Source organism: Narcine bancroftii, chromosome 3 (assembly GCF_036971445.1).
Source record: "Narcine bancroftii isolate sNarBan1 chromosome 3, sNarBan1.hap1, whole genome shotgun sequence".
Classification (NCBI taxonomy): domain Eukaryota; kingdom Metazoa; phylum Chordata; class Chondrichthyes; order Torpediniformes; family Narcinidae; genus Narcine; species Narcine bancroftii.
Genome location: NC_091471.1, coordinates 330,943,534 through 330,970,087, shown reverse-complemented (window position 1 = coordinate 330,970,087; position 26,554 = coordinate 330,943,534). Strand labels below are relative to the sequence as shown.

The window sequence follows — 26,554 nt, the reverse complement described above, 5'->3', positions numbered from 1 at the left end:
CAACATAGTGGCCCCCCCTACCGGCGTCCAGGGATGCCCGCTACCTCCTGACCGTGATCGACAAGACGATGAGGTGGCCGGAAGCCATCCCCCTCAAGGACATTTCAGCTGAGTCCTGCGCCAGAGCCCTGCTTACGAACTGGGTTGCATGTTTCAGCATCCTAGCCCACATTACCAGAAACAGGGGCACTCGGTTCACCTCCGTCCTTTGGGCGTATCTGGCGAACTGCTTGGAGATCCAGGTCCACCACACAATGGCCTATCATCCCCATGCGAAAGGACTTGTAGAACTTTTACACTGACACCTCAAGGCGGCTTTCATGGTGTGGTTGAGAGGACCCAACTGGGCAGACAAACTGCCGTGGGTCCTGCTTGGCATTCAAACAGCTCTGAAAGAAGACCTCCCAAGTCTCATCTGCAGAGCTCGTCTACAGTGCACCACTGTCGCTGCCAGGGGAGTTTCTCGGAGCAGACGCCGAGCTGGGAGGTGAAACCTTGACACTACTCGCGGACCTCTGCAGCAAGCTCACCTCGTTAACACCCCCACCACCAACCCACCACAGCAAGGACTCGGCGAATGTCCCTAAACAGCTGGACTCAACGGAGTTCGTGTTCATCCGGCGAGGCCTGTACCCAGCCCCCCCCTGCAGCGCCCATACAAAGTCCTCCACCGATCGGGAAAAGCCTTTACTCTGGACATTGGGGGCAGGGAGGAACTTTTCACTGTCGACCGGCTAAAGTCAGCACACATGGACTTGAGCCAGCCCGTCCAAACGGCACAACCCAAACGGAGGGTCCGACCGCCCAAGCGGTGGGACGTGTAAGCCGGTTCTGGGGGGAGGGTGTTGTGTGGCAGTCTACATCTCTGTGAGCGAACCGGCCCTCTTTGTACCGGTGCGCTGGCAGGGCAGCTGCAGAAGATGGCGCAGTCAGGACTTGCTCACTGCCTCGTGGCTTAGGCCACTGCTCGCGCCCCAGGCCACGTGATGATGTCACTGCTGCGCGGGGCGGAACTAACGTTGGCTTTAAAAGGGCGGGCACAAAATTCAAATAAACAGTTCTACTGGAAACCCTACCAAGTCTAGTGGTGTTTTTTGTGTGCAGCAGCTGCTACACAGTTTACATTTGTCAGCTGGGTGCCGTCAACAGTGATTTTTGGTTCTATGGTGTTGGTGTTTGGCACAGACCGATGGAGTACTTCAGTCTTGTTCAGGAAGATGGTCAGGCCAAAAAGCTTAGCAGCATCTGAAAAATTGTTCAGCAAATTTGTATGCCAAGAGCGCAGTCAGCAAAAGACGTTTCTTGAATGACTGTGTGGAGGCACTTAATCCGTGTGTTCAAGAGGAGACAGTCTAAGAGAGAGCTGTCCAGTTGATACCTGATGTACAATCCCTCCTCCAGACCTTGGACAGCACATGGCAACATGCAAGTGAAGAACAAATTGATCAAGACTGGGACTAGTATACAGCCTGATTTATCCCATTAGAAATGGCAAATACAGCTGGTGTATCACTGGGGGATTGACATTATAAATGTAGGTCGGCTTTAACCACTGAGGGTCGGTGAGATACGAACTAGAGGATGTGGGTTGAGATTGAAAGGGGAAAGTTTAGGTGGAACATTATGGGAGAACATCTTCATAAAGAGAGTGGTGGGAGTGCGGAATGAGCTGATGTGGTGAATGCGCACTCGATTTTAACATTTGGACATGTACACGGATGAGAGAGGTCTGGAAAGCAATGGACTGGATGCAAATTAGTGGGACAAGGCAAAAAAAATGGTTCGGGCACAGACTTGAGGGGCTGAAGGAACCTGCTTCTGTTCTTTGGTTCTCTGTGTACAAGGTGAGGGGATAGAAGTTTAGGGGAGACATCAGAGGTACAGAGGGAGTAGTGGGTGTCTGGAATGCAATGCTGGGAGTGGTAGAGGAGGCTGGTACAATGGGGATATTCAAAGGACTCCTGGAACAGGTGGGCAGATGTTGGAAAGATTGAAGGGTTAGAGCAGTGGTTTTTAACCTTTTTCTTTCCACTCTAATCCCACTTGAAGTAATCCCTTTACTGTAGGTGCTCTGTGATCAGTAAGGGATTAGTTCAGGTGGGATGTGAATGGGAAGGGAAGGTTGAAACCACTGGGTGAGACTGCGGAGTAAGTTTATATTGGTTGGCACAACATCTTGGGTCGTGGGCCTGTATCGTGATGGAGTGTTCTATGTAAAACTATTTCCCAAGACGATTGGGCTCCTCGACCTTCCCTCACTGCCCTGATCAGACGTTCCTCTCACACCAGAAAAGGGCCTGCCTGCACTGTTAAGGTGCCACATTTGGTTCTCGTGCTGACGGTAACTGTGAATACTGAGGATCTCTCTCTCCGAACTGGACGTTTGGAGTTGTCTCCTTTCACCAAGCACCTGTTCAGCTGCAGCAAGCAGGGCTTTTGGGCCAGATGGACCTCATACAATGTAAATGCCCACATGGTGCAAAATGTAAATGACAAGAAACCTCATGACAACTTTGGGAGGGGAACCTGGCAAAGTTTCAGTGGGAGGGATCCAGAACCCCCACCGTGTCCGAGAACGGTCCTTCAGCCCACCTCGGCTGTGCCTGCCCACACCTTTCCTCCACGGACCTGTCCAAACATCCTTCTGACAGCACAGTACACTGGAAGCCTGACAGGGGTCCTTCTACTACACAATGGACGAAGGATATCAGTTTATTTATTGAATAGGAGAAAAATCAAACACACTTTAAGAGGGTCTACTGGAAAACTTTTCTGCAAATGGCAACCCTTGTTGTGTTTTTATCTCAGAATTACAAGCGCTTAGCCGGCGTTGGTGCTGCGCAATTGCTCAGTAAAAGGAGGTGTAAAGGGTTCCTTCCGTCCAATAACCTACAGGTTACCCTAGGGCAAGGTGCACTACCTGTTTAGCCTCCCCATCAGGATCACATGAAGCTGTGAATTGCAGACGATGGAGGGTTCTTTTTTTACAAGCAGATTCTACAAAATGGAATTGATGGTTGGAAAATGAAAAATGCTGAGCAGGTGAATCTGCAGATTAATGGCCAGGGTTACCCTTCCAGCGTGGACATTGCAACTGAAGAAGGCAATGGAGAACCCCTTAAGTATTTTTTCTCCTGTGAAATCATGAACTCAACGTCAACTAGAGTCTCAGCTCAAAGATGGAGCCTTCACCGTAGGAGAACAGGGAACAACTACAATTCAGAGGGTCTCGATCATGACGACAGGAGAGACATGATCACCCACAACAGCAAGGCAACTGAATAAACAATAACATGCTAAACACTCCACTGTGTCATTGGATCCTGGATTTCCTCAACTCTAAACCACAATCCGTGAGGATCAATAAGAACATCTCCTCCACAATCTCCATCAGCACTGGAGAACCACAGGGCTGAGGTCTTATCCCCCTGCTCTACTCCACAATCTCCATCAGTACCTGTGAACCACAGGGCTGGGGTCTTATCCCCCTGCTCTACTCCACAATCTCCATCAGTACCGGAGAACCACAGGGCTGAGTTCTTATCCCCCTGCTCTACTCGCTGTACACCTACGACTGTGTGGCCAAGTACAACAGCAATACCACCATCAAACTCGCTGAGGATATCATGGTAGTGGGTTGTATAAAGAAAGGTGATGAATCAGCAGACAGGAAAGAGATTGAATGGTGCACCAACAACAACCATGCCCTCAATGTTACCAACACCAAGGAGCTGGCTGTTGACTTCCAGAAGGGAAAACCAGAGGACTACAATCCAATGATCATTGGGGGATCAGAGGTGGAGAGGGTGAGCAAATTTAAGTTCTTGGGAGTCACTAGCCCCTTTTCCATTGGCACCCTGTCTCAGGAATTAATGGGGAATTTACTGGGACAAGGTCAAGTGGAAAAGGAATGCTGTCCAAACACCGGCATCAAATGACGTCATTTCACGCTAAGGATTAACTGCCTTGACCCCTACTCATATCCCTGGTGTTTGCTGATAAAGCTAGTGGAAAAGGGATGGCAGAAAGTCACCCATTTCCTGTTGAAGGTAGAACACTCCGATTCCCGGGGCATGAGTTGTGTTCAGTGGAAAAGCAACTAGTGTCTCGGTTAAGGGTGGCCCAGTGGAAACGGCACAAAGGGCTGTCTATCCTGGGGCACTGCCTGGCCAATTAACTGGGATGCCAGTGGAAAAGGAGGATCCTTCCTGGACCCAACACACCAAAGGCACATCAGCACTTCTATTTCCTCAGGAGTTTGCAGAGGTTTGGTGTGACATTGGGAATCCTGGCAAATTTCTACAGAGGTGTGGTGGAAAGTGCTGATTGGCTTCATCATGGTCTGGTATGTGGACACCAATGCCCCCGAGCATAAAGCCCTGCAAAAGGTGCACGACCTGCTGAGTTTCTCTGGCACGTTTGTGTCTTTCGCCTTGCCTGCTTGTTCTCCTGTCCCCTGCTACCCCCTACTGCTGATCAACACAACTACAGGGATGCTGCAGTCATGGAGGTTCCTTCCCTCCCCCCACCCCAAGTTTTCCTTCATCACATGAAATTTCCTTTCATCTATCATAAGGCAGAAAAGATTTGCTATCAGCAGAAATTGCCCGGCACCCCTTACAGCCAGAGAAAGAGAAGCAAAAGAGAGACATCCCCAGGGTCAGAGTGTCCATGGATTCACCTCGAGGACTCCCGCAGGTTCCAGACACACAGAGTGCAGTCCAAACCATCAGCTACCTGAGCTCCAGATGTACATCTCTGACCCGATCAGGAAGCCCCCCGCATCTCAGTTCCAGTACGTGGCACCCCCTCCCCCCAACCAACCTCCGTCAAGTCTACAGACTGGTACGAGTCCCTTGACCACAGTGGCCCACAGCCCATGTGGGTACCTTGCCTCAAATCACCAATGGCCCACTGCCTGTGTGTTCTTCAGCTGCAGAACTCCACGCTGGTCCGCCGCCGTGATCACTATCCCATAGGTTGTCTCCTCTGCTTCTCCTTCTCAGACAGGGTGGGGGGGAATGGTCTCCCCATTTGCTGGTCCTCTGCTTCCCCAGAATCTGCAACCCCTCGAGGCCGCTGCCGGGCAGCATCCTTGAAAATCTCCTCTGCACCCTCTCATCAGAAACAGGAGCAGGCCATCTGGCCCATCGATCCTGCTCTGCCATTCAATAAGATCATAGCTGATCTAATGATCATCTCCATTGACCTGCTTTTTCCCCATATCCCTTAATTCCCTAACGATGTAAAAATCTATCCAACCTTGTCTTAAATATATTTACTGAGGTCGCCTTCACTGCTTCAATGGGCAGTGAATTCCAGATTCCCCACCCTCTGGGAAAAGCAGATCCTCCTCATCCCCATCCTAAACCTACTCCCTGGATCTTGAGGCAATGTCCCCTACTTCAGGTTTCCCCCACCAATGGGAACAACTTACCCACCTCTATCTGATACATGCCTTTCATAATTGTATATGTTTCTATTAGATCCCCTCTCATTCATCTAAATTCCAGCGAGTCCAGTCCCAGACGCCTGTGTGCCGCCTCCAAAGCCAGAAGATCCTTCCTCAAGTCAGGAGACCAGAACTGTACACAGTTCTCCAGATGTAGCCTCACCAAGACCTTGTAGTTACAGCAGAACCTCCCTGCTCCTAAACTCAATTCCTAAAGCAATGAAGGCCAACGTTCCATTGGCCTTCTCGACAGCCTGCTGCAAACCAACCTTTTGTGATTCATGCACCAGCATTTCCAAGTCCTTCTTCACGGCAGCATGCTGCAATAGCTTGCTGTTTAAATCTTCCATTCTTCCTTCTAAAGTGGATAACCTCACGTTTACCAACATTGTAATCCATCTGCCAGACCCCTGCCCACTCACTGAACCTATCTATCTCTCTGAGGACACTCCGTATCCTCTGCACCATTTGCTTTTGCACTCAAATGTAGATACACACTGCACTCTGTCCCCTCTTCCAAATCATTAATGTATACAACATGAACAGTTGGGGGTCCAACACCGACTCCTGCAGCACCCCACTCACCACTGACTGTCAACCAGAAAAAAATCCTTGTACCCCAACGCTCCACAGCATCCACATCTTTCCTGAGGTGAGGTGACCAGATACCCTTTGACATCTGGTATGCTGCAAGTGTCTTCCACACCGAAGAATAATACAAAATATTAATTTAGTTCCTCTATCATTTCCTCATGCAGGACGGCCTGAAGGTAAACTTGCAGGTGGAGTCAGTGGTAAAGAAGGCAAACGCAATGCTGGCGTTCATTTCAAGAGGAATAGAATATAAGAGCAGGGATGTGCTGTTGAGGCTTGGTGTGCATTGTGAGCAGTTTTGGGCTCTTCATTTAAGAAAGGATGTGCTGACGTTGGAGAGGGTTCAGAGGAGATTCACAAGGATAATTTTGGGAATAAAAGGGTTATCATAAGAGAAGCGTTTGACGGCTCTTGGCCTGGACTCGTGGGAATTGACAGAAAATGAGGTGGATTCTCATTGAAACATGTTGAAAGGGGTGTATTCCCAGGGTAAGGGGAAGCACCCAACTTTGCATTGTTGTTGTAATAAATGTTCTTTGTTCTCAAAAAAAAAAAAAAAAAAAACATGTTGAAAGGCGTGGAAAGAGTAGATGTAGAAAGGTTGTTTCCCCATGGTGGGAAAGTCTTGGACAAGAGGGCACAATTTCAGGATTGAAGAGTGCCCCACTTAGAACAGAGATGCAGACGAACTTCTTCAGCCAGAAGGCAGTGAATCTGTGGAATTTATTGCCACAGGCGGTTGTGAAGGATGGATCATTGGGTGTATTTAAGGTAGAGGTTATGGATTAGCCAGGGCATCAAAGGTTACGGAGAGAAGGCTGAGCAGTGGGACTGAGTGGAAAAATGGATCAGCTCATGATTGAATGGTGGGTCAGATTCGATGGGCTGAATAGCCTACTTCTGCTCCTATGTCTTGTGGTCTATCTGAAAACAATATTCCCAGTGAGTCGAAGGGACAAAACCATAGGGAAGATGATGAGTGTGGGCTGAAAGACCTGTTACCCTGCTGTGTGTGATGAGGACTGAGCTCGCCACCCACCTTTCCTGCCAGAAATCAGTGCCACCTCATCCAGCCACAGAGACCATCACTCCACATCCAACACTCACAGCAGCAACTCCTTCGATTGTTCCTTTTTCGCCAGCTGCTTCTCCCGCTCCTTCACAAGAGCCTCTTGCTTTGCCTTCATGTCATTCAGGGTCACCAACCCTGTCAACAAAATCAAGCGAAAACATCACTATTCTGCAAAGCAAGCTCTGTTGGGAGGCTCTGACAAGCACCATAGTTCAGGGAGCAAAGCCCTGATCTGTCCCTCACCCATCCCCGGGACTGTATGATGGGATGGTGTGGAAGGAGCTTTACTCCATGTCTGACCCCAGGAGTCTGTGATGGAAGGGTGCAAAGGAAGCTTCGTTCTGGATCTGACCGCGGGAGTGTGTGTTGGGACGGTGCAGAGGGAGCTTCACTCTGTGTCTGACCCCATGAGTGTTTGATGGGACAGTGTGGAGGGAACTTCATTCTGTCTGACCCCAGGAGTATGTAATGGGACAGTGTGAAGGGAGCTTCTCTGTGTCTGACCCTGGGAATGTGTGATGGGACGGTGGGGAGAGAGCTTCATTCTATGTCTGGATGGTGCGGAGGGAGCTCACTCTGTCTGACCCCGGGAATGTGTGATGAGATCATTGTAGAGGGAGTTTCTGTCTGTGTTCCCCTAGGGAGTGTGTGATGAGACAGGTGAGAGTGGGTTTCATTTTGCATTTGACCCCAGGGGTGTGAGACAGGATGGTCCCGTGATAACAATTCTGACACTGGAAGCCCTCCCTCCCTCATTCCCCAAGCCTCACCCACTGTGCTGGATTTGAGTTCTGCCTCCACTGCATCATAGTGAGTCGAGAACTTCTTGTCAATGTTGGATTTCACCAGGTTCTCCTAAAACACCCGACAAAAGCACCATTAGTCAATGAATTTACCTTGGTTGACCGATCCCCTCCCAACTCAACCTGCAACTTTACCTTCAAGCCGTCCTGCACAAGGACTCCCTGGTCCCTTTACATTTGGGGATTTTCAATTTTCTCCCCATTTAGAAAACAGTCCACCCATTTATTTTATCTACCAAAATGCACAACCGTCCACTTTCCAACATTGTATTTCATTTGCCACTTCTCTGCCCGTTGTCCTGATCGGTCCTTCTATAGCCTCCGTGTTTCCTCAACACAACCTGCCCCTTCACCTACCTTCGTATTGTCTGCAGACTTGGCCACGAAGCCGTTCCTTCCATAATCTAAATCATTAATAAATCACATAAAAAGAAGGGCCACAACACCAACCCCTGTGGAACATCACTAGCGACCACCAGACAATTCGAATATGATTCTTGTATTCCGACTCTCTGCTTCCTGCCAATCAGCCAATACTCTCCCCTTGCTAATATGTTTCCTGTTACACCATGCGCTCCTATCTTGTTCAGTAGCCTCATGTACGGCCCCTTGTCAAAGGCCTTCTGAAAACCCAAACACACAACATCCACAGCATCTTCCATATCCAGCTGGCTTGTCACTTCCTCAAAGTGTTCCAACAGGTTTATGAAGCCAGTCTTTCCCTGAAGGAAACTGTGCTGACTTTGGCCGTCCTGTCATGAGTCTCCAAGTACTCTGTAACCTCACCCTCGACCATCGACTCCAACACCTTCCCAACCACTGATATCAGGCTAACTGGTCTAGAATTTCCTTCCTGCTGCCTTCCTCCCTTCTGCCTTCCTCCCTTCTTGAACAATGGGGTGACATTTACAACTTTCTGGTCCTCTGGGACCAGGCCAAAATCCATCAATTCCTGGAGGATCATTACCAACAGCTCCACAATCTCCACCGCTGCCTCTTTCAGGACCCGAGGGTGCATCCATCTGGTCTGGGAGACCATTCTCCTTCTCCCTCGAAGTAGTAACTGCACTCACTTCCCTTCCCTGATACCCTTTGACATCCGTCACACTGTTGGTGTCTTCCACTGTGAACACTGATGTAAAATACTCATTTAGTACCTCTGCCATCTCCTTGTCTCCCGTTATTATTTCTCCACATTTTTTTTCCTCTATCTAATCTTGCCTCTCTGACTCTTCATACCGTTGAAGCTTTTTGTATTCTCTGATTTGATTTTCTAGCCTACTTTACACTTCATCTTCTCCTTCCTTACTTTTTTACCTTCTGCAAATTTTAAAAGACTTCCTGATCCTCCATCTTCCCAGTAGTTTTTGCTTCCTTCTTTTGCCTACACATTGGCTTTGACTAACCCTGTCAGCTACAGTTGTGAGTTTCCCATTTTAATAACATCCTCTATTTTTGATCTGTAATGATCCTGCACCTTTCCCATTTCTAGGAGAAACTCCATCCACTGCTACTCTGCCCGTCCTCCCCTACCTCACTGCATTTCCTCTTCCCTCACTGCCCATTCCTTCCCTCCCCACTTATTGCCCATTGTACTCCTCAACCTAATTTCCTTCCATGCCCCCACCACCTCTTTGTCCCACTGCCACTCACAGCAATAGGAAAGCTGAGTATTATTTAAATGGAGACAAGCTAGGGAGTGGGGAGGAGCAAATAGATCTGGGAGTACTTGTTCACCAGTCACTGAAGACTAGCATGCAGGTTCAGAAAGCTGTGAAGAAGGCAAATGGCATGTGGCTTTCATAAAGAGGGGATTGGAGTATAGGAACAGAGACACCCTTCTGCAGTTGTACAGGGCCCTGGTGAGACCCCAACTGGAGTATTGCGTCCAGTTCTGGTCTCCAATTTTGAGGAAGGACATACTAGCTATAGAGGGTGTGCAGCGCAGATTTACAAGGTTAGTTCCAGGGATGACGGGGTTGACATATGCTGAAAGGCTAGAAAAACTGGACTTGTATCCGATGGAGTTTAGAAGGATGAGGGGGGACATGATTGAGGTATACAAAATTATCAGGGGGATAGACAGGGTGAAGTCGGATTACTTGTTCCCAATGATGGGGGAGACGAGGACTAGAGGGCATAGTTTAAGAATACAGGGTAGGCCCTTTAGGACGGAGATGAGAAAACATTTTTTTACCCAGAGAAGGGCGAATCTGTGGAATGCTCTGCCACAGAGGGTGGTAGAGGCAGATTCACTGATTATGTTCAAAAGAGAGTTAGATAAGACTCTAGTGGGCAAAGGAGTTATGGGGATAAGGCTGGAAAGGGGTACTGATGGTAGTGATCAGCCATGATCTGTAAAATGGCGGTACTGGCTCGATAGGCTGAAGGGCCTACTCCAGCTCCTATTGTCTATTGTCTATCCCTACACTCATGCCCCCTGCACTAACACTCCCTTATCCCACTTCCATTGATCCCCCTTTCCTCACCTCCCCATTTCCCATTACCTGACCACTTGCTCCACCTGCTCCTGTACCCTTTCCCCTTCCTATCTCCCTCCCTCTCCTCTCCTGCAGTGATCCACTCTGCTCGTGTCCCCATCTCGTGTTCACTGACCCCCTCTTCCTGTTCTCTTTCCTATACTGCAACACTCCCCCTCCCAATTTGCTCCTACTCCTCTATCCAAAACTTCCCCCTCTCCCCCACCCCTTCCATCCACCCCTCTCCCTTCTCCTTCCAATCCCCTATTCCTCCACCCCTTCATTCTCCCACCCCATCTCCCCTTCCAACCCCTCCACCCCTCTCTCTGCTCCACCACCTCCCTATCCCCACTCTCACTCCCCCTCAAGGTGGGGACGCGGCCCCTTTAAGAGCCGCCATCTTGACCTCAGCAATCTTCTGCTTGAGTTGTTGCAACTGTTCGCGTTGCTTCTCCCGCTTCTTCATCAGCTGCATGGCTCGTCCGGCCTCGCTGGCCGCCCCCTTATACTGCGCCATGCCGCTCGCCCTGGGCGGCGCTGCCGCCGCCGCCGCCGAAACCCTCGCTCGCTCCGCTGACGGAAAACACCCGCCACAGCCCTCGGCGCAAGCGCGCTGAATGCCGGTGCCGGCAACCAAAACAGCGCGCAGGACCCTCAGGGCCGGCGGCTATAAAAGGGCGGGGTTGGTACCGCGTCCCCCAGTCGTCACGGCGCAGGCGCACTGATTCACCGGGACGGATGCCGGCGCGGCTCGGCGGACGGCAACCGCCTTCGCGCACGAGCATTTCAAACGCCGTCCCGCGTCGTGTCCGCGAGGCGAGCCACGCAAAGACTGCTGGGTGTGAGGCGCTCCCTCAGCAGCCCACCCATGATGGGAAGATCACTCCACCACCCCTCCCACAGTGTGAAGCTCCCTCACCACCCTTTCCACAGCACGGAGCTCCCTCTCTGCCCTTCCCACAGTGTGGAGCTCCCTCACCACCCTTCCCACAGCACGGAACTTCCTCACCGCCCTTCCCACAGTGTGGAGCTCCCTCACCGCCCTTCCCACAGTGTGGAGCTCCCTCACCACCCTTCCCACAGCACGGAGCTCCCTCACCGCCATTCCCACAGTGTGGCATTCCCTCACCACCCTTCCCACAGCACGGAGCTCCCTCAACACCCTTCCCATAGCACGGAACTCCCTCACCGCCCTTCCCACAGTGTGGAGCTCCCTCACCGCCCTTCCCACAGCACGGAACTCCCTCACCGCCCTTCCCACAGTGTGGAGCTCCCTCACCACCCTTCCCACAGCACGGAGCTCCCTCACCGCACTTCCCACAGTGTGGAGCTCCCTCACCACCCTTCCCACAGTGGAGCTCCCTCACCACCCTTCCCACAGCACGGAGCTCCCTCACCGCCTTTCCCACAGTGTGGCACTCCCTCACCACCCTTCCCACAGCACGGAGCTCCCTCACCGCCTTTCCCACAGTGTGGAGCTCCCTCAGCACACTTCCCACAGTGTGGAGCTCCCTTACCTCCCTTCCCTCAGCCGGTCTCGCAGCGTCCATAGGAGGTAAAGATATATCACTGACATTTCGGGGCTGAACTTCTCTTCAAGGTAAAAGCAAAAAGTAGGCAGGTGTCTGAATAAAGAGTGGGGAGAGAAAGACAGAGGAATGGGAAAGGAGAGGAGTCCAGACCAACAGACAAAAGGTGTTCACTGGATAAGAGGAAAGGTGAAAATTGATTTTGGCTCTGAAAGAGAGAGAGTGTGCAAGTGAACTAGAGAAAGGTGTAAGATCACAATACTGGAGAAACTCAGCAGGTCAAACTGTGTCCTTTATAAAGCAAAGATAAAGATGTTTCAGCTTGAGCCCTTCATCATGAGGAAAATATCAGCCGGTATCCAAACAAAATGGTGGGGGAAGGGAAGCACAAGCAAGAGGGGACAGGTGGAGAAAGGGAGGGCACAGCAGCAAGCTGGGGAGGGAGGACGGGGTGGAGAGCTGGAGGAAAGGAGACAGAGGGACGGGGAAGGGAGAGAGAATGGGGAGGGCTGGCAGAAATTGGAGAAGTCTATGTTGATGTCATCCGGTTGGAGACGAAATATTAGGTGTTGCCCCACCAATTCATGGGTGGTCTTGGTTTGGCCGTGCTGAAGGCTGTGAAGAGTGGGGCGTGGAATTGAAATGGTTGGCCGCTGATGCGGACAGAGCACAAAATCGATAGCAAGAGGCTGTCAGACTTGGGATAGGGGAAGGTCACCGAAGATGTTTAGGGACTCATGGATTTAGAAGCAGGAGGGCTTCCCGTTTTATTCAGGCGCCTGCCTTGGCGAAGGGCTTGAGCCTGAAACGTTGGCAATCTTTGTTAGCGTAGAGGTCAGGGCAGCGCTATTACAGCGCTAGCGATCGGGACCGGGGTCCTGACCCCCAGGGGTCCCACCATTCAAAATGTGTGGGGGTTGCAGATTAATTGGGAGTAATTGGATGGTATGGACTCATGGGCTAGAAGAGCCTGTTACCATTCTGACCAGCTGAGTTTCTTCAGCGTTGTGTTTTTACTTCAAACATGGTGTCTCCAGACTTTCGTGTTTTACTCAAGTAATTCAGCCTCCATGTTTCCTCCACACTAAATTGGCTGCAAGATCACCACCTCTCCTTCAACATTAATGATGGAGATGATCGTTGACTTAAGGAGAAGGGTCAACACTTACGTCCACATCAATGGCCATAAGGACAAGTTGTTTGTAATAAATATTTCCAATCTGACCTAGGATGAGCATGGTTCAGAAAGTTCTGATGCCTCAGCTTACTTTGAAGACTGAGGACGTTCAGGATGTGCCCCCCTCCCACCCAAAACTTCCGTCACCTCAGCAATCCACGTTCCCCGTGGAGAGCAAGGCCTACTGATGCATCATAGCGTGGGACTGGAACTGCTCTGCTTGAAGTTGGAGGCTGCAGGTGGCAAATGCAGCTCAGAACATCCTGCGAACCACATTCCACCCCCCCCCCCTTCTTCCTACCCCCATCATGGGCTCTACGGCCATCTCCCACTGCCTGGGAAAAGGCAGGCAACACCCACCTCCCGGACAATGGGATTCAAGAGGATGCTGAGAGAGAGAAGACACCCCCCCCAGGGGCCTCGGGAGCTGAAGGCTTCTTCATTGGGTCAGAGGTTCAGATCTGGAGCTCAGGATTGATCAAACAGGAGTTTGGGTGGTTGCGGGTGCACTGGATGCGAATCCACAGGCACTTGGTGTCTCTGAAGGGACTCTCTTCTGCTTCTCTTTATTGCAATGAGCACCGGGCAACATTAATGGCAACTTTGTCTGCATTACGGCAGGCAGAAGGCAATTTTATCTAAATCTTACATGTTCCATGACAATAATCTTGACATACTTACTTCTCCCATTGGGAGAATCGGATTAAGACAGTTGCTTTCACACAGCTGTCAGGCTCCTGAATGGACCCCCTGACAGTACTCCCACATTGCCCTCACTGATCTTCTTATTATAATTCTGCAGTCTGTACCTTGTAGCACACACACGGGTGTATAGAATAATGGTTAGTGCCACGTCTTTACAGCTCCAGCAATCAGGACCGAGGTTCGAATCCCGCGTTGTCTTTTATTTTGAATATTTTATTTAAGATCAACATAGATAACAAATTAAAACTGTATCACATTATTACAAAGTTATTGATTAAATACATATTAATTGATTTATATAAAGAAAACACCTACAAACCCTAACTAAGCCCTCCCTCCCAACCTCTTCTACCCATCCACTAAAAATAGTAACTTTAAAAACATCTAAATTACTAAAATACATATATTGAATTGGATTGCTCTAGGAAATGCTCAGAAACACTTTGCAAGAAAGCATTATATATTTTTAAGGGAGGACTTCTCTGGTCTGGAGGATTCAAAGGAATTATTTATAATTCCTTGCCTCCTTTATTTGGAAATATTAACCCGTCACAGGAAGACATTGAGTTAAACAAGATTGGAAAAGAATACCTGAGGAATTTTATTTCTAAATGGGACGCTCCATTATTGAAACATTATTGATTAATGTTTGGAACAAGGTTAAGTTAGAAAATGATGGAAGTCTTTTGTTATTAATTAATCCTCATATTTTTTCAAAATATAACTTTAAAAAAAAAATCTGGTATACCAAAGGAATTTCTAAAATAGGGTATTGTTATGAGAGTGGTAGATTGATGTCACTTCATCAGTTAAAAAGTAAGTAGGATATCCCACATAATACTCTTTTCTTGTTATTTTCAATTGAGAGCTTATTTAAGAGAGAAATTATGACCAGATATGGCATTAAAAGACCCTATAGATTGAGAACAGTTGATTGTTGATGGAATGATCAAAAAGTTTATTTCAATAGCATATATGAAATTACAAGAAAAAGCACCTAAATTGTCGAGAGAAAGATGGGAACAAAATTTAAATATATTGATAGATCAACAAATTTGGCAACATTTACGTAAAGAGGTTATGCCTAATACAATTAACGCAAGATATAGATTATTTCAGTTTAATTTTTTTACATCAGTTATATATTACGCCTCAGAAATTCAATAGATTGCAATCGAACATATCAGATCAATGTTTTAGATGTGGTGAAGATATCGGAACTTCTATTCAGTCTACATGGTCTTGTTCAAAAGTTAAATTTTTCTGGATTTCTGTTAGCAAGTTTTGGCAACAGGTTTCAGGTGTTGTTTTTCCGTTGATTCCTGAATTATTTTTGATGGGGAATTTTGAAAACATAACTTCTAAACTACGTTTATCAGATTTTCAGTTGAAATTTGTTAAATTAGCTCTGGTGATAGATAGTAAGGAAATGTATCAGTGTCACTTGGAAATCAGACATTTCATTAACATTGGGAAGATGGCAAACAGATTCAAAAATATAATCCTGCGCTATCTGTAAGGAGTTTGTACGTTCTCCCCATCTCTGCGTGGGTTTTCCCCGGGGACTCCAGTTCCCTCCCACCATTCAAAACGTACCAGAGATGTAGGTTAATGGGGTATAAATTGGGCAGTACAGACTCGTGGGTTGAAGTGGGCTGTTACTGTGTATGTCTAAATTTTTTTAAAAAATTAGAATACAGGGAGGGGGTGAGGGACGGAAGGGGGCACAGAGGAGGGGGGGGGAAAGACTCCTTGGAGAGAGTTCACTGGGACGATTCCAGGAATGGAAGGGTTATCATATGAGGAGCATTTGACGTCTCTTGGCCTGTACTCGTTGGAATTTGGAGGAATTGGGGGGGGGGTCTCTGAAACATTTCAAACATTGAAAGGCGTGGACAGAGTAGATGTAGAAAAGTTGTTTCCCTATGGTGGGAAAGTTGAGGACAAGGGCACAACTTCAGGATTGAACAGAGATGTGAAAGCATTTCTTCAACCAGAGGGCGGTGAATCTGTGGAATTTGTTACTATAGGCAGGTGTAGAGGCCGGGTCATTGGGTGGATTTAAGGCAGAGATTGGAAGACAGGTTCTTGATTAGCCAAGGCACATTAGCCAGGGCATCAAAGGTTATGGGGAGAAGGCCGGACAGTGGCTGAATGGTCTAGTTCTGCTCCTATGTCTTCTGGACAAGGGGGATTGGGAGTGTCTCAGGGTGGTGTGGAACCCAGGCAGAGGGGTGTGGGTGAGGGGGGGAAGGGATGGGATTCAGGCAAGAGGGGAACTTGGGTGGGGGGGGGGGGGTGGGTGTGGGACAGAAGGGAGGAGAGAGGGGATAGGGGGAGGATGTGGGTCTCAGGGAGGGGAGAGGGATGGGACTGAGGAGGGGGGAGAAGGGTCTTAGTGGGGGGTGGGGAAAAGAGGGGTGAGACACAAGGGAAGGGTGTTGGCCCTGGTATTTCCCTGGGCCTGCTGCCTGCACCAGGGCAAGTGGCAGAGGCAGGGAGGTCAGGGTCAGGGGCCGAGACTGCTGCTTTCAGCTGGATCTCTGTGGAAGCAATGCCTCTGTACTCCCCCAATTGAGCAGATTCCCAACCCTCCACCCCACCCCCCCAACACACAAACCAGGCGAGACATGTGGGTGTGGAAGATGGGCATTGCTTCTTTATTGAAGTATTGGGTGTCCCTCAGATGTGTGAGGGGGAGCAAGGAGTGGGGGGAGCTTGCAGCTGAACCTGCTGAATTACACAAGGGAGGGGGTGCCAGGGATTGGGGGGTGGTTGGGGCTGGCGCTTCAAGCCACGAGCTCCATCAAGGGGATGGAGGGGCCTCGCACTCTCTCTCCCCACCCCCCTCCCCCACCCCGGTTACCCAGAGACGGGGGAGAGTGTGGGACTGGGGCCTTGCTCAGGTACAGGTCTGTTGCTGCTGCAGCTCGTCCTCTCCAAAGACGTCGTTCTGCTTGCGCTTCATGATCTCACCGTCGAGGTCGGTGCCCGTCATGCGCCTGTAGATGTCCTTGATGTCATTGCAGGTTGTTTCGAAGTGAGTGGTGGCGTCGTATGACTGCGAGATGAAGATCTGCCAGAAAATGGAGAGGTGATATAGAATCCGTCCAGCAGCCAAAAGAGGACCCATGAGTGAGGAGAATCCCAAGGCATTTAAAACTGAGGAGAGAAAGGAGGGAAAGAGGGACTGGAGGCAGAGGAAGTGCACTAAAACACACACAGTAAACACTGGAGGAACTCGGCCGATCTTGCAGTGTACACAGGAGGTAAAGATAGATCACCGACATTTCGGGACTGAGCCCTTCCTCAGGTGTGAGTAAAGAACAGGAAGGCGTCAGTATAGAGACTGAAGAATGGCAGGGGGTGGGGTCCAGACCATCAAAAGGTGTTCATTGGATTTGTAGTGTACATCGACATCGAGTAAGAAAGGTGTGGAGGGCCATGAGAGGCAGCACAATGTGGAGAATCCTCATGTGCAGGGTGGGGTGAGGGGGCATTTTGATGAGGAAGGGGAGGTGCTGGGTTTCAAGAGGAAGGTTGAAGGCGATAAGGGTGGACCGATGGAACAGGTCGCAGGATACTGAAAGAGGCGAGTGAAGAGACTGCTGGGGCCTTGGCAAAGATCCTTGGACCCCCTTGAGCAGCAGTTGAGGTCCCAGAAGGACAGGAGAGTGGGCAATGTGGCACTTTAGTGCAAGAAGGGAAATGGGGGGGATAATGCAGGAAATTATCAGACCAGTGAACCTCACATCAGTGGGAGGGGAACTTGGGAACAACACATATGTTCAGGCATTATGCACATTTGGAAAAGCCAATGTTCTTTACTTGGATCCATGTCATTGAGACCTGGCTATTGCCAGACCACAGAAAATGCCGAAAACTGAAATTGAACCCTAAGGGAATCCTCAATGTAAACATATGAAAGGTAGAATGTAGCTTAAAACAGGAAATAATCTGCAGTCGCAGTGATCAGGACCAGGGTTAAAGTCCCACGCTGTCTGTAAGGGGTTTGTACTAACAGCGGCAGATTCAACCTGAATAGCGCCAGTGATCGGGACTGGGGTTCAAGTCTCACGCTGTCTGTAAGGGGTTTGTTCTAACAGTGGCAGATTCAACCTTTACAGCACCAGTGATTGGGACTGGGGTTCAAGCCCTGTGCTGTCTGTAAGGAGTTGGTACTAACGGCGGCAGATTCAACCTGAACAGCGCCAGCAATTGGGGCCAGGGTTCAAGTCCTACTTTGCAAGGGGTTTGTTCTAACAGTGGCAGATTCAACCTTTACAGCACCAGTAATTGGGACTGGGGTTCAAGCCCTGTGCTGTCTGTAAGGAATTGGTACTAATGGCGGCAGATTCAACCTGAACAGCACCAGCGATCGGAACTGGGGTTCGATCCCCACGCTGTCTATAAGGCATTTGTACTAACGGTGACAGATTCAACCTGAACAGCACCAGTGATCGGGTCTGGGGTTCAAGCCCTGCACTGTCTGTAAGGAAATGAAACTAATGGTGGCAGATTCAAAACGTGCCAGACCACGGGAGTTTCCGGATAATAGACGTTCAATCTGTATCACATAAAAGACATAACAAGATAGAGTTGGGGTGATGTATTAGCATGGTTAGAGGATTGGTGAATCAACAGAAAGCAGAGAGTTGGGGTACAGGAATATTTTCCTGGTTGGTTGTCAGTGATGAGCAGGGTGCCGCAGGGGTCAGTGCTGGGCCTACAACTGTTCACACGGGGCACGTTTGAGAGTTGATTGAAGTTGAACAGGAAAATCCTGCTGGAGTTATGGTGCGATACACAAAAGTGCTGGAGAAGCTCAACAGGTCAAATAGGAATTAAAGGGGAAACCAACGTTTCAGGCCTGACCCCTTCGTCAAGGTACAAGCAAAAGCAGACAGGTGCCAGAATAAAAAGGTGAGGGGGCGGAGAGGATGGAGGAAAGGATGGGGGAGGAGCTCACAGGTCAGTGACGAATGGAGTGCCGCAGGGATCTGTTCTGGGACCCCTGCTCTTTGCGATTTTTGTAAATGAACTGGATGAAGGAGGAGAGGAATGGGTCAGTAAGTTTATGGATGACACAAAGTTTGGAGGAGTTGTGGATGGAGCTGAAGGTTGTCGTAGGTTACAACAGGATATGGATAGGATGCAGAGTTGGGCGGAGAAATGGCAGATGGAGTTCAGTCCAGATCAGAGTGAGGTGATGCATTTTGGAAGTACAAACCAGAAAGCCGAGTACAAGGTTAATGGTCGGTTACTTAACAGGGTGGAGGAACAGAGGGACCTTGGGGTCCAAATCTATACATTCCTCAAGGTTGCTGCGCAGGTTGATACGATAGTGTAATGGAAGATTTAAACTGAGTTTTTTACTTTTGCAGCCTTTGCTTCTGCAAGGCTGAGAACCTGCTTGTTTTTTAGAATCAGCAGACAGAAGCTTAATTCCACCGAGGGGCCAGAGAATCAGTTATCTGACGAAAGGACATCTATGTACCAAGAACATTTAATCTTCCAGCTTGTTTTGGTCACAGACTGTCAGAGGCCTAGCCTTGATGCAAAATACACCATTGTATTCAAAGTGATAAGCTGAAAATTACGTTATTTGATAGAAGCCTAGCATGCTAGCTTGCTCGCTTATCTTTCTTGCTGTGCTGGGAATAGGTGCTTGGGTAAGCAGTTTTTGGGTAATATAAGCCATGGTCCCACTGCTGAAGTTTGAGACTCTCCAAGAGGTGTCAACATCTCTCAGCAAGAAGAACTTCTAGAGTTCAGCTAACGTCCCGGTCGAGGGAGGTGGAGAAGCTGCTACCAGCGCCCCGACAAGTGTGCAGTCATTGCCTCGCTTCGGCAGTTGGGACCAGTCCAGGTGTTGATAAGTATAATTGGGAAGAGCTAGGATATTGTACTTTGAAATCAACTTTTGAATTTGTAATAAACATTCGTATACACTGAACTGCTCTTGGTGTGGGTGTCTATTTTCTTTCGGTAGCTCGAACACTGTGACCAATCTAAAACGAACAAAGTGAGAGGTACAAGTTTACGCAGGACAGATAGTTAAGAAGGCCTATGGGACGCTGGGCTTCTTCATTAGTCGGGGGGTATTGAGTTCAGGAGTCATGAAGTAATGACGTGTGACTCATGGGTGAATACAGTGGAAGGGTAGAAGAGTAAATGCTCAGGTGATGTGGCAAAAATGTAGCTCTATGAATGAAAGGAACGGGCGGGAGACAGAGAGATTCGGTGGGGGGTTTAACGAAATCGATCAAAATTTCTGTTAATGCCGTTGGATTGGAGAGTGCCCAGACTGAATAGAAGGCATTGTTCCTCCAATTTGCAGGTGGCCTTAATTTGGCAATGCAGGAGGCTACAGATGTGTTGGTGTGTGTGGACACTGAGACATCCTTGCTGATTTGATTGAGAGATGTAAAGATCTGGACGTTGTCAGTAAGGTGTTTTGACAAGGTCCCTCATGGATGGAGCAGAAGGTCCAGATGCATGGGATCCCAGGGGAGTTGATCATCTGGTATATAAAAGGTTATGGTGGGAGAGTGTTCTGAGAGCTGCAGGCCTGTGACTAGCCATGCTCCACATGGATTGGTGTTGTTTGTGATATGTATAAATGACTTGGATGACTTGGGAGGGGGAAAAAAAGTAGTTAGTGGGTTAGCAAGTTTGCAGTGGAGTTGTGAACAGTAGTGAGGGCTATCGAAGGGTACAAGATAGTTACAGATATGGGCAGAGAAATGACAGCTGGTGTTTAATCTGAACACAAGTGATGTGTTGCATGTGGGAGGTCAAATTTCCAGGGAACTTGCCAGGTGTTAATGGCCTGGCTCTTTGATGCGCAGTGGAATCTGGCTGTCCAGGACCATCTCTCCTTGGAAGTGGCCGCACAAGTAACTGGGGGAGGGGGGGGGGGGGGGGGTAAAGAAGGTGTTTGGTGTGCTTGCCTGCAAGGGTGGGGCATTGAGTTGAAGAATGTGGAGGTTATGCTGCAATGATTTAAAACTTTGGAGAGACTAAACTTGGAATCCTCTGTGCAATTCTGGTTGCCCCATGATAGGAAGGACGTAGAGGTTTTGGACAGGGGACAGAAGAGGTTGACCGGGACATTGCCTGCATTAGAGGGAACCAGCTCTGGCAAAAAGTTGGACAAACCTGGGTTGAGTTCACTAGAGCATTTCATAACTTGGAGAGATTTATAAAATGATCAAAGACAGACGGAATCTTTACCCCAGAGTCAAACCGTGATACAATCAAGGACATGGGTTACAGTTAGAAGGTGAGACGGGGGGGCGGGGTGCGGAGGGCGAGAAGGATGCAGACTAGAGATAGACCACCCCTACCTCCAGGCATGGGGTCTCACCTGACTCTCGGATCCATCATCCAGGGGTTCATACAGGTCACTGATGATGACAAACCTGGGCAGGGGGTGGGGAAAGTGAAAAGTCAGAAGTCAGCCAGAGGTGGTGGGCAGAAGGGCCTATTCCTGGGCAGTATCATTCTATGTCGATGGGCCGCCACGTTGTTCAAGGCCTGACCAGCCTGTGTCTGCAGTGCCCCAGATCTGAGAAACCCCTTCTCCCATTTCACAGAGGGTAGTGCCCCCACCTCCCTGCTCCAGGATTCGACCCCAGCCTCCAAGACCTCCTGGGTCCCTCTGCCCCACCTGCAGGTGAGTCTGGTTACTTCCCACGCCCCTGAGCAAGGAGCCTTGATCCTCAGCAGTGGGCAAGGACATTCTGCTCTACCCCATGCTTCCCCCCACCCCCCCCCCCCCCCAACCACTGCTCCCCTCTCCCATCCCTAGACCTCACTTCTGGTCGATGGGTGTGAGGAGCTCAAGGGCAGGTTCAATCTCCTGCTCAGGTTGAGCTGTTTCCACTGTGGTGCTGACAATGGCGATGTACTTCCCTTGGGCTGCGACGTTGTGTGCGCAGGACATCAAGCAGACATAAATATCTGGAGGGAGGGAGAGAGAGAGAGAGAGAGAGAGAGCTGAACCTTCCACACCCTCCACACTGAGGATTTAACCTCAAACTCCATGGAACGCTAAAGCACAGAAACAGGCCCATTTAGTCATGCCAAACAATTCTTCATTCTAGTCCCAATGATCTGCTCCCAGACCATACCCCTCTCACTCATGTACCTGTCCAAATTTCTCTTGAATGTCGGAATTGAGCTAGATTCACCTTCTGCTGGCTGATCATTCCAAACCATCTCCACACTCCATGTGAAGAAGTTTCCCCTAAACATCTCACCTTTCACCCATGCCCTCTCGTTCTTGTCTCACCCATCCTCAGTGGGAAAAGCCTGCTTGCATTTACACCATACATAACCATCAATAATTGTCTGTTCTTCTATCAAACCCCCCCTCATTCTCCAATTAGTAATGGAACCTTTAACTTTATTTGTAAATCTCTGCACTCACTCTTACAAATACCTGTCCTGTAGTACAGTGACCAAAACTGCACACAATGCTCCAAATTTGGCCTCACCAACGTCTTATACAACTTTACCATAACATCCCAGCTCCTGTACTCAATACTTTGATTTATGAAGTAAAAACACGATGCTGGAGAAACCAGCAGGTCAGCGTACTTTATGTAGCAAAGATAAAGATACAGAACCAACGTTTCAGGCCTAGTACCTTTGCTATACAGATACTTGCCGACATATGTCCCAGTTCCATTGTGACTGACCAGTCGAATCTCGAAATGGACACAAGTCAGGAATTCACTGTATCCATTTCATCGTTCGTTCATTGGGATTGGGGAGGTGGGATCGGTGTGGGAACCGATGGCTGGCTGCCTGGAGAATCTTCTGACAGTCCCCACACTGATCCCACCATCCCACTATGCCCCCCCGACGGCCCACCCCACACTAATCCCACCACCCCATTACCCCCACTGACAGCCCGTCACCAGCCCCCACACTGATCCCACCGCCCTGCTCCCTCCCACCCCATCAGGTTCACTCACCCGCCTACCCTACCCCACCCCCAGCACTTTAAGCCGCTTCAGCATGTCGCGATAGGGTACAATGCTGGATGAATGGCCGACTTTGTTTCCCATAGTCCCTCACGCGGCTGGAACTACTCTGCGAAATCCAGCTGTGTGAGGGATTATGGTTAACAAGGATGACCATTCATCCCACATTGTGCTGCCGTCAAGACAGGCCAAAGCAGCCGCTGTTTCAGGAGGTAGATATCTTTTCACTTTTTAATCACCTACATGATACAGTACACAAATACTGACATCACGAGGTTTCCTCTGCTTGACCTTTTGGGAGAGTGTGATCAAGGAACATTTCCTATGAGGTAGGGCTGTAGACCTGTTTAAAATTCCTGGGCCGACTTCTTCACACCGCAGGTTCACAGAGGGTTCCCATGACTTGGGGTGTTGGGGGAGTGGGCAGGGAGATTCTCTTTTGCTTGGCTTTCTCTGGTTGTAAGGGGCACTGCGTAATTTCTGCTGATGGCGAATCTGTCTGCCTTTTGGGACACTAAAGGAAATTCCATGTAATATCAGTTTTATGACATGACCATAAAAATAGTTGTGAATCTTGTATATTCCCAGATCCCTCTGTTCTACCACACTCCTCAGTGCTCTACCCTAACACATGCATGTCCCATCTTGGACAAACCGAGTCTTGGGACCAGGTCCTCACAGTCGTTCTCCCTCTCTGCATTCACCAGAGGGTACCCCTTCGCTCCCTGGACACCAACATGAGAGGAAACATCCCCTCACCCCCAAGACCCTCGATCCTGCGTCTTCTGAACTCCACCCCACATCAACCCACCCCTCAATCATCACGGGAATCCCCTCATCCCAGAACCCATCCGCCGCCTGCTCCCAACTCGTCCCCCCTCTCCTCCTCCTTCCCCTTCTCCTCCTCCCACCCCCCTCCGGTTCCAACCCTTCCGCCCCCCCTTTGCCCCCCCCCCCCCGTTTCCAGCCCTTCTGCTCCACCAGTTTCCATCCCTTTCGCTCCCGCCCCTCCACATCCAGCCCCTCCGTTTCCAGCCCTTCTGCACCCAGCCCTCTGCTCCGTTTCCAGCATCTCCACTCCCACCCCTCCATATCCAGCCCCTCCGCTCCTGCCCCTCCTTTTCCAGCCCTTCTGCACCCGCCACTCTGCTCCCTGTTTCCAGCCTCTCCACTCCCACCCCTCCATATCCAGCCCCTCCGCTCACGCTCCCGTCCCTCTGCTCCCATCTTCTCCATTTCCAGTCCCTCCACTCCCGCCCCTCCATTTCCAGTCCCACCGTTTCCAGCTCCTCTGCTCCCGCCCCTCCGTTTCCAGTCCCTCCTCTTCCCCCCCCACCTCCGTTTAAACATCTCTGGCTGGGGTGTCACCCAATGCCATGGACAATCCCAGCAAGGACCCAACCCTCACTCTCCCAGCAAGGACCCAACCCTCACTCTCCCAGCAAGGACCCAACCCTCACTCTCCCAGCAAGGACCCAACCCTCACTCTCCCAGCAAGGACCCAACCCTCACTCTCCACCCTCCCCCACCAGCCCCCACCTCCAGCATGGAAGGAAGGGGTCCTGGGAGTCGCACCCAGTCACAGCCTACCGGATTTCCTGTTGACCTGGTTCTGCGGAATGATGATCTGGCAGGAATTGGCATTGTTGGTGTTGGGAATGGGGTGACTGAGGATGCAGATGAGCCGGATGACCTGCCCTACCTTCTTCACGAGGTTGGGCACATAGCTGGGGTCACAGATCAGCTGCTTGCAGTTGGCGACCTGTGGGACAGGGAGGGTGAAGTGAGGCACCAGACCTTCATGGGGACCCATTGAAGGGGTACAGGCCCATCCGCCTATCTTATCCATGTCAGCCCAACTAGTTCCATTTCCCTGAGCATAGCCCATTTCCACGAAGTAGCACAACAGGGAAGCAGGCCATTCGGTCCATCTTATCCAGTCAGCCCAGCCAGTTCCATTTCCCTGCTTTTAGCATTCTTTCATAGAATACTGCAGCAGGGAACCAGTCCCTTCGGCCCATCTATTTGATCTCTCAAGCCCTTTCCAATCATATCTCAGTTTAAATGTCGCCCAAGGTTACCACTTCCATCTGGCCAGTGGAACCCACAACCCCAGCACTGTCTGTGTGACAAAGGTGCCCCTCGGGGGTCCTCTTTCAGTAAACCCCTTGCACCCACCTATCCCGCTCCCCCTACCACCCACCTGCCCCGGGTTAAGTGGTGGTGCTGTAGGTAGTTTGGAGGGTTGGCAGAGGTTACAGAGGGACACTGATAGAATGCAGAAGTGGGCTGAGAAGTGGCAGATGGAGTTTAACCCAGAAACGTGTGAAGTAGTTGATTTTGGTCAGTCAACTTTGTAGACAGAATCCAGTGTTTATGGGAGGGCCCTGAGCATCATTGATGAACTGAGAGATGTTGGGGTCCATGTCCACAAGCCACGCAAAGCTGCTGCACAGGTTGATAGCGTTGTTCAGAAGGCGTATGGTGTGTTGGTCTTCATTAACCATGGGATTGAGTTCAAGAGCTGTGAGATAACATTGCAGCTGGACAAGACCATAGTCAGACCCCCAATTGGAACATTGTGTTCAGATCTGGCCACCTTGTTACGGGAAGGATGTGGGTGCTATAGTGTAGGCGGAGAAGAGATTTGCAAGGATCAAAGAGAATGCCTGACAAGGATAGGATGAGTGAACTTGGTCTTTTCTCCTTGAAGCGATGGAGGTTGGGGGGGGGGGTGACCTGATAGAGGTGGAGAAGATGATGAGAGACATTGATCGTGTGAACGGCCAGAGGCCTTCTCCCCAAGGCTGAAATGTCTAACACAAGGGGGCATAGGTGTTTGGAAGTACGTACGGGGGGATGTGGAAGGAAAATTCTTCACTCAGAGAGATGTGGGTGTATGGAATGCACTGCCGGCAGGGACAATAGAGTCTGAAGAGACCATTAAATAGAGACATGCAGCAGAAGGGAAATTCTAAGCAGTTGTCAGAGGAGGTTATTGGGTCAGCACAACACTGTGGGCCGAAGGCTGTAGGTTTCTATGTTCTGTTTCGGCTCAAGATCCCACAAGACCCTGGCTGGCACCAAGACACAGTCAGGCTGGGTCAGGGGACAGGAGTCAGGTTGGATCAAAGGGCAGGCCACAATAATCATCCCACCCTGTGTCGGGGGAGGTCTGCAGGGAGTTTGGGGGGGGGATGGGGGCAGCGCGTTTGAACCTGAACGTGACCCTCCCGTCCATCACTTCCTGCCATGCAGGTTTCAGAAGCCCGCTGGCCTCCCCAGCAGCCCAGGGAGACCTCAGGCATGGACCTCTTGGGGAACCCTCCCCCTCCAGATCAGCCCCACACCGCGTTGTGGTTCGGGACTGTCCGTAAGAGGAGCCGTTACCTCACCCTCCGACCGGATGCCCACCACCTGGTTGTTCTTCATCAACAGCTCGTCCACTGGCCTGTTCAACATGTAGATTCCTCCGTAAATCGCACTCAGCCTGGGATGGGGGTGGGGAGGTGTGAGCAGAGGGAGGGTAGGGGAGGAACAGAGAGAGAATGGGGAGGTCAGGGAGTAGTGGGGTAGGAGGGGAGGGACAACAGGAAGGGGTGTAGAGTGGGGGGTTAGGAGGAGAATTGGAGGGAGAACAGGGAGGGAGGGGTGGAGTGGGGGTCAGAGCAGAGGGAGAATGGGGAGGAGGAAGGAGCAGAGAGAGGGGAGGAATGGAGAAAGGGGTGAGGAGAGAGGGAGAGAGAAAG

The 26,554-nt window shown here is 50.2% G+C and overlaps 2 protein-coding genes across 3 annotated transcripts in view; both read right to left on the bottom strand.

Moving 5' to 3' along the window:
• Positions 1–11,058, bottom strand: part of fam50a (family with sequence similarity 50 member A) — a 30,051-nt gene extending 18,993 nt beyond the window's left edge. The window contains exons 1-3 of one of the 2 annotated variants that reach the window (XM_069923008.1): positions 10,808–11,058; positions 7,889–7,973; positions 7,154–7,253 (exon numbers count right to left, since the gene is read on the bottom strand). In XM_069923008.1, coding sequence (XP_069779109.1) covers positions 7,154–7,253; positions 7,889–7,973; positions 10,808–10,918 — 296 coding nt within the window. In that variant the 5' untranslated portion in view covers positions 10,919–11,058. The remainder of the gene's footprint in view (positions 1–7,153; positions 7,254–7,888; positions 7,974–10,807) is intronic. The other variant, XM_069923010.1, reaches the window with a different exon arrangement.
• A 5,391-nt stretch (positions 11,059–16,449) lies between these two features.
• LOC138759204 (rab GDP dissociation inhibitor alpha-like) overlaps positions 16,450–26,554 on the bottom strand; it is a 57,298-nt gene continuing 47,193 nt past the window's right edge. The window contains exons 8-12 of the mRNA XM_069929267.1: positions 26,196–26,295; positions 24,396–24,567; positions 21,633–21,777; positions 21,182–21,236; positions 16,450–16,888 (exon numbers count right to left, since the gene is read on the bottom strand). Of these exons, the coding sequence (XP_069785368.1) occupies positions 16,715–16,888; positions 21,182–21,236; positions 21,633–21,777; positions 24,396–24,567; positions 26,196–26,295 (646 nt within the window). The 3' untranslated portion in view covers positions 16,450–16,714. The remainder of the gene's footprint in view (positions 16,889–21,181; positions 21,237–21,632; positions 21,778–24,395; positions 24,568–26,195; positions 26,296–26,554) is intronic.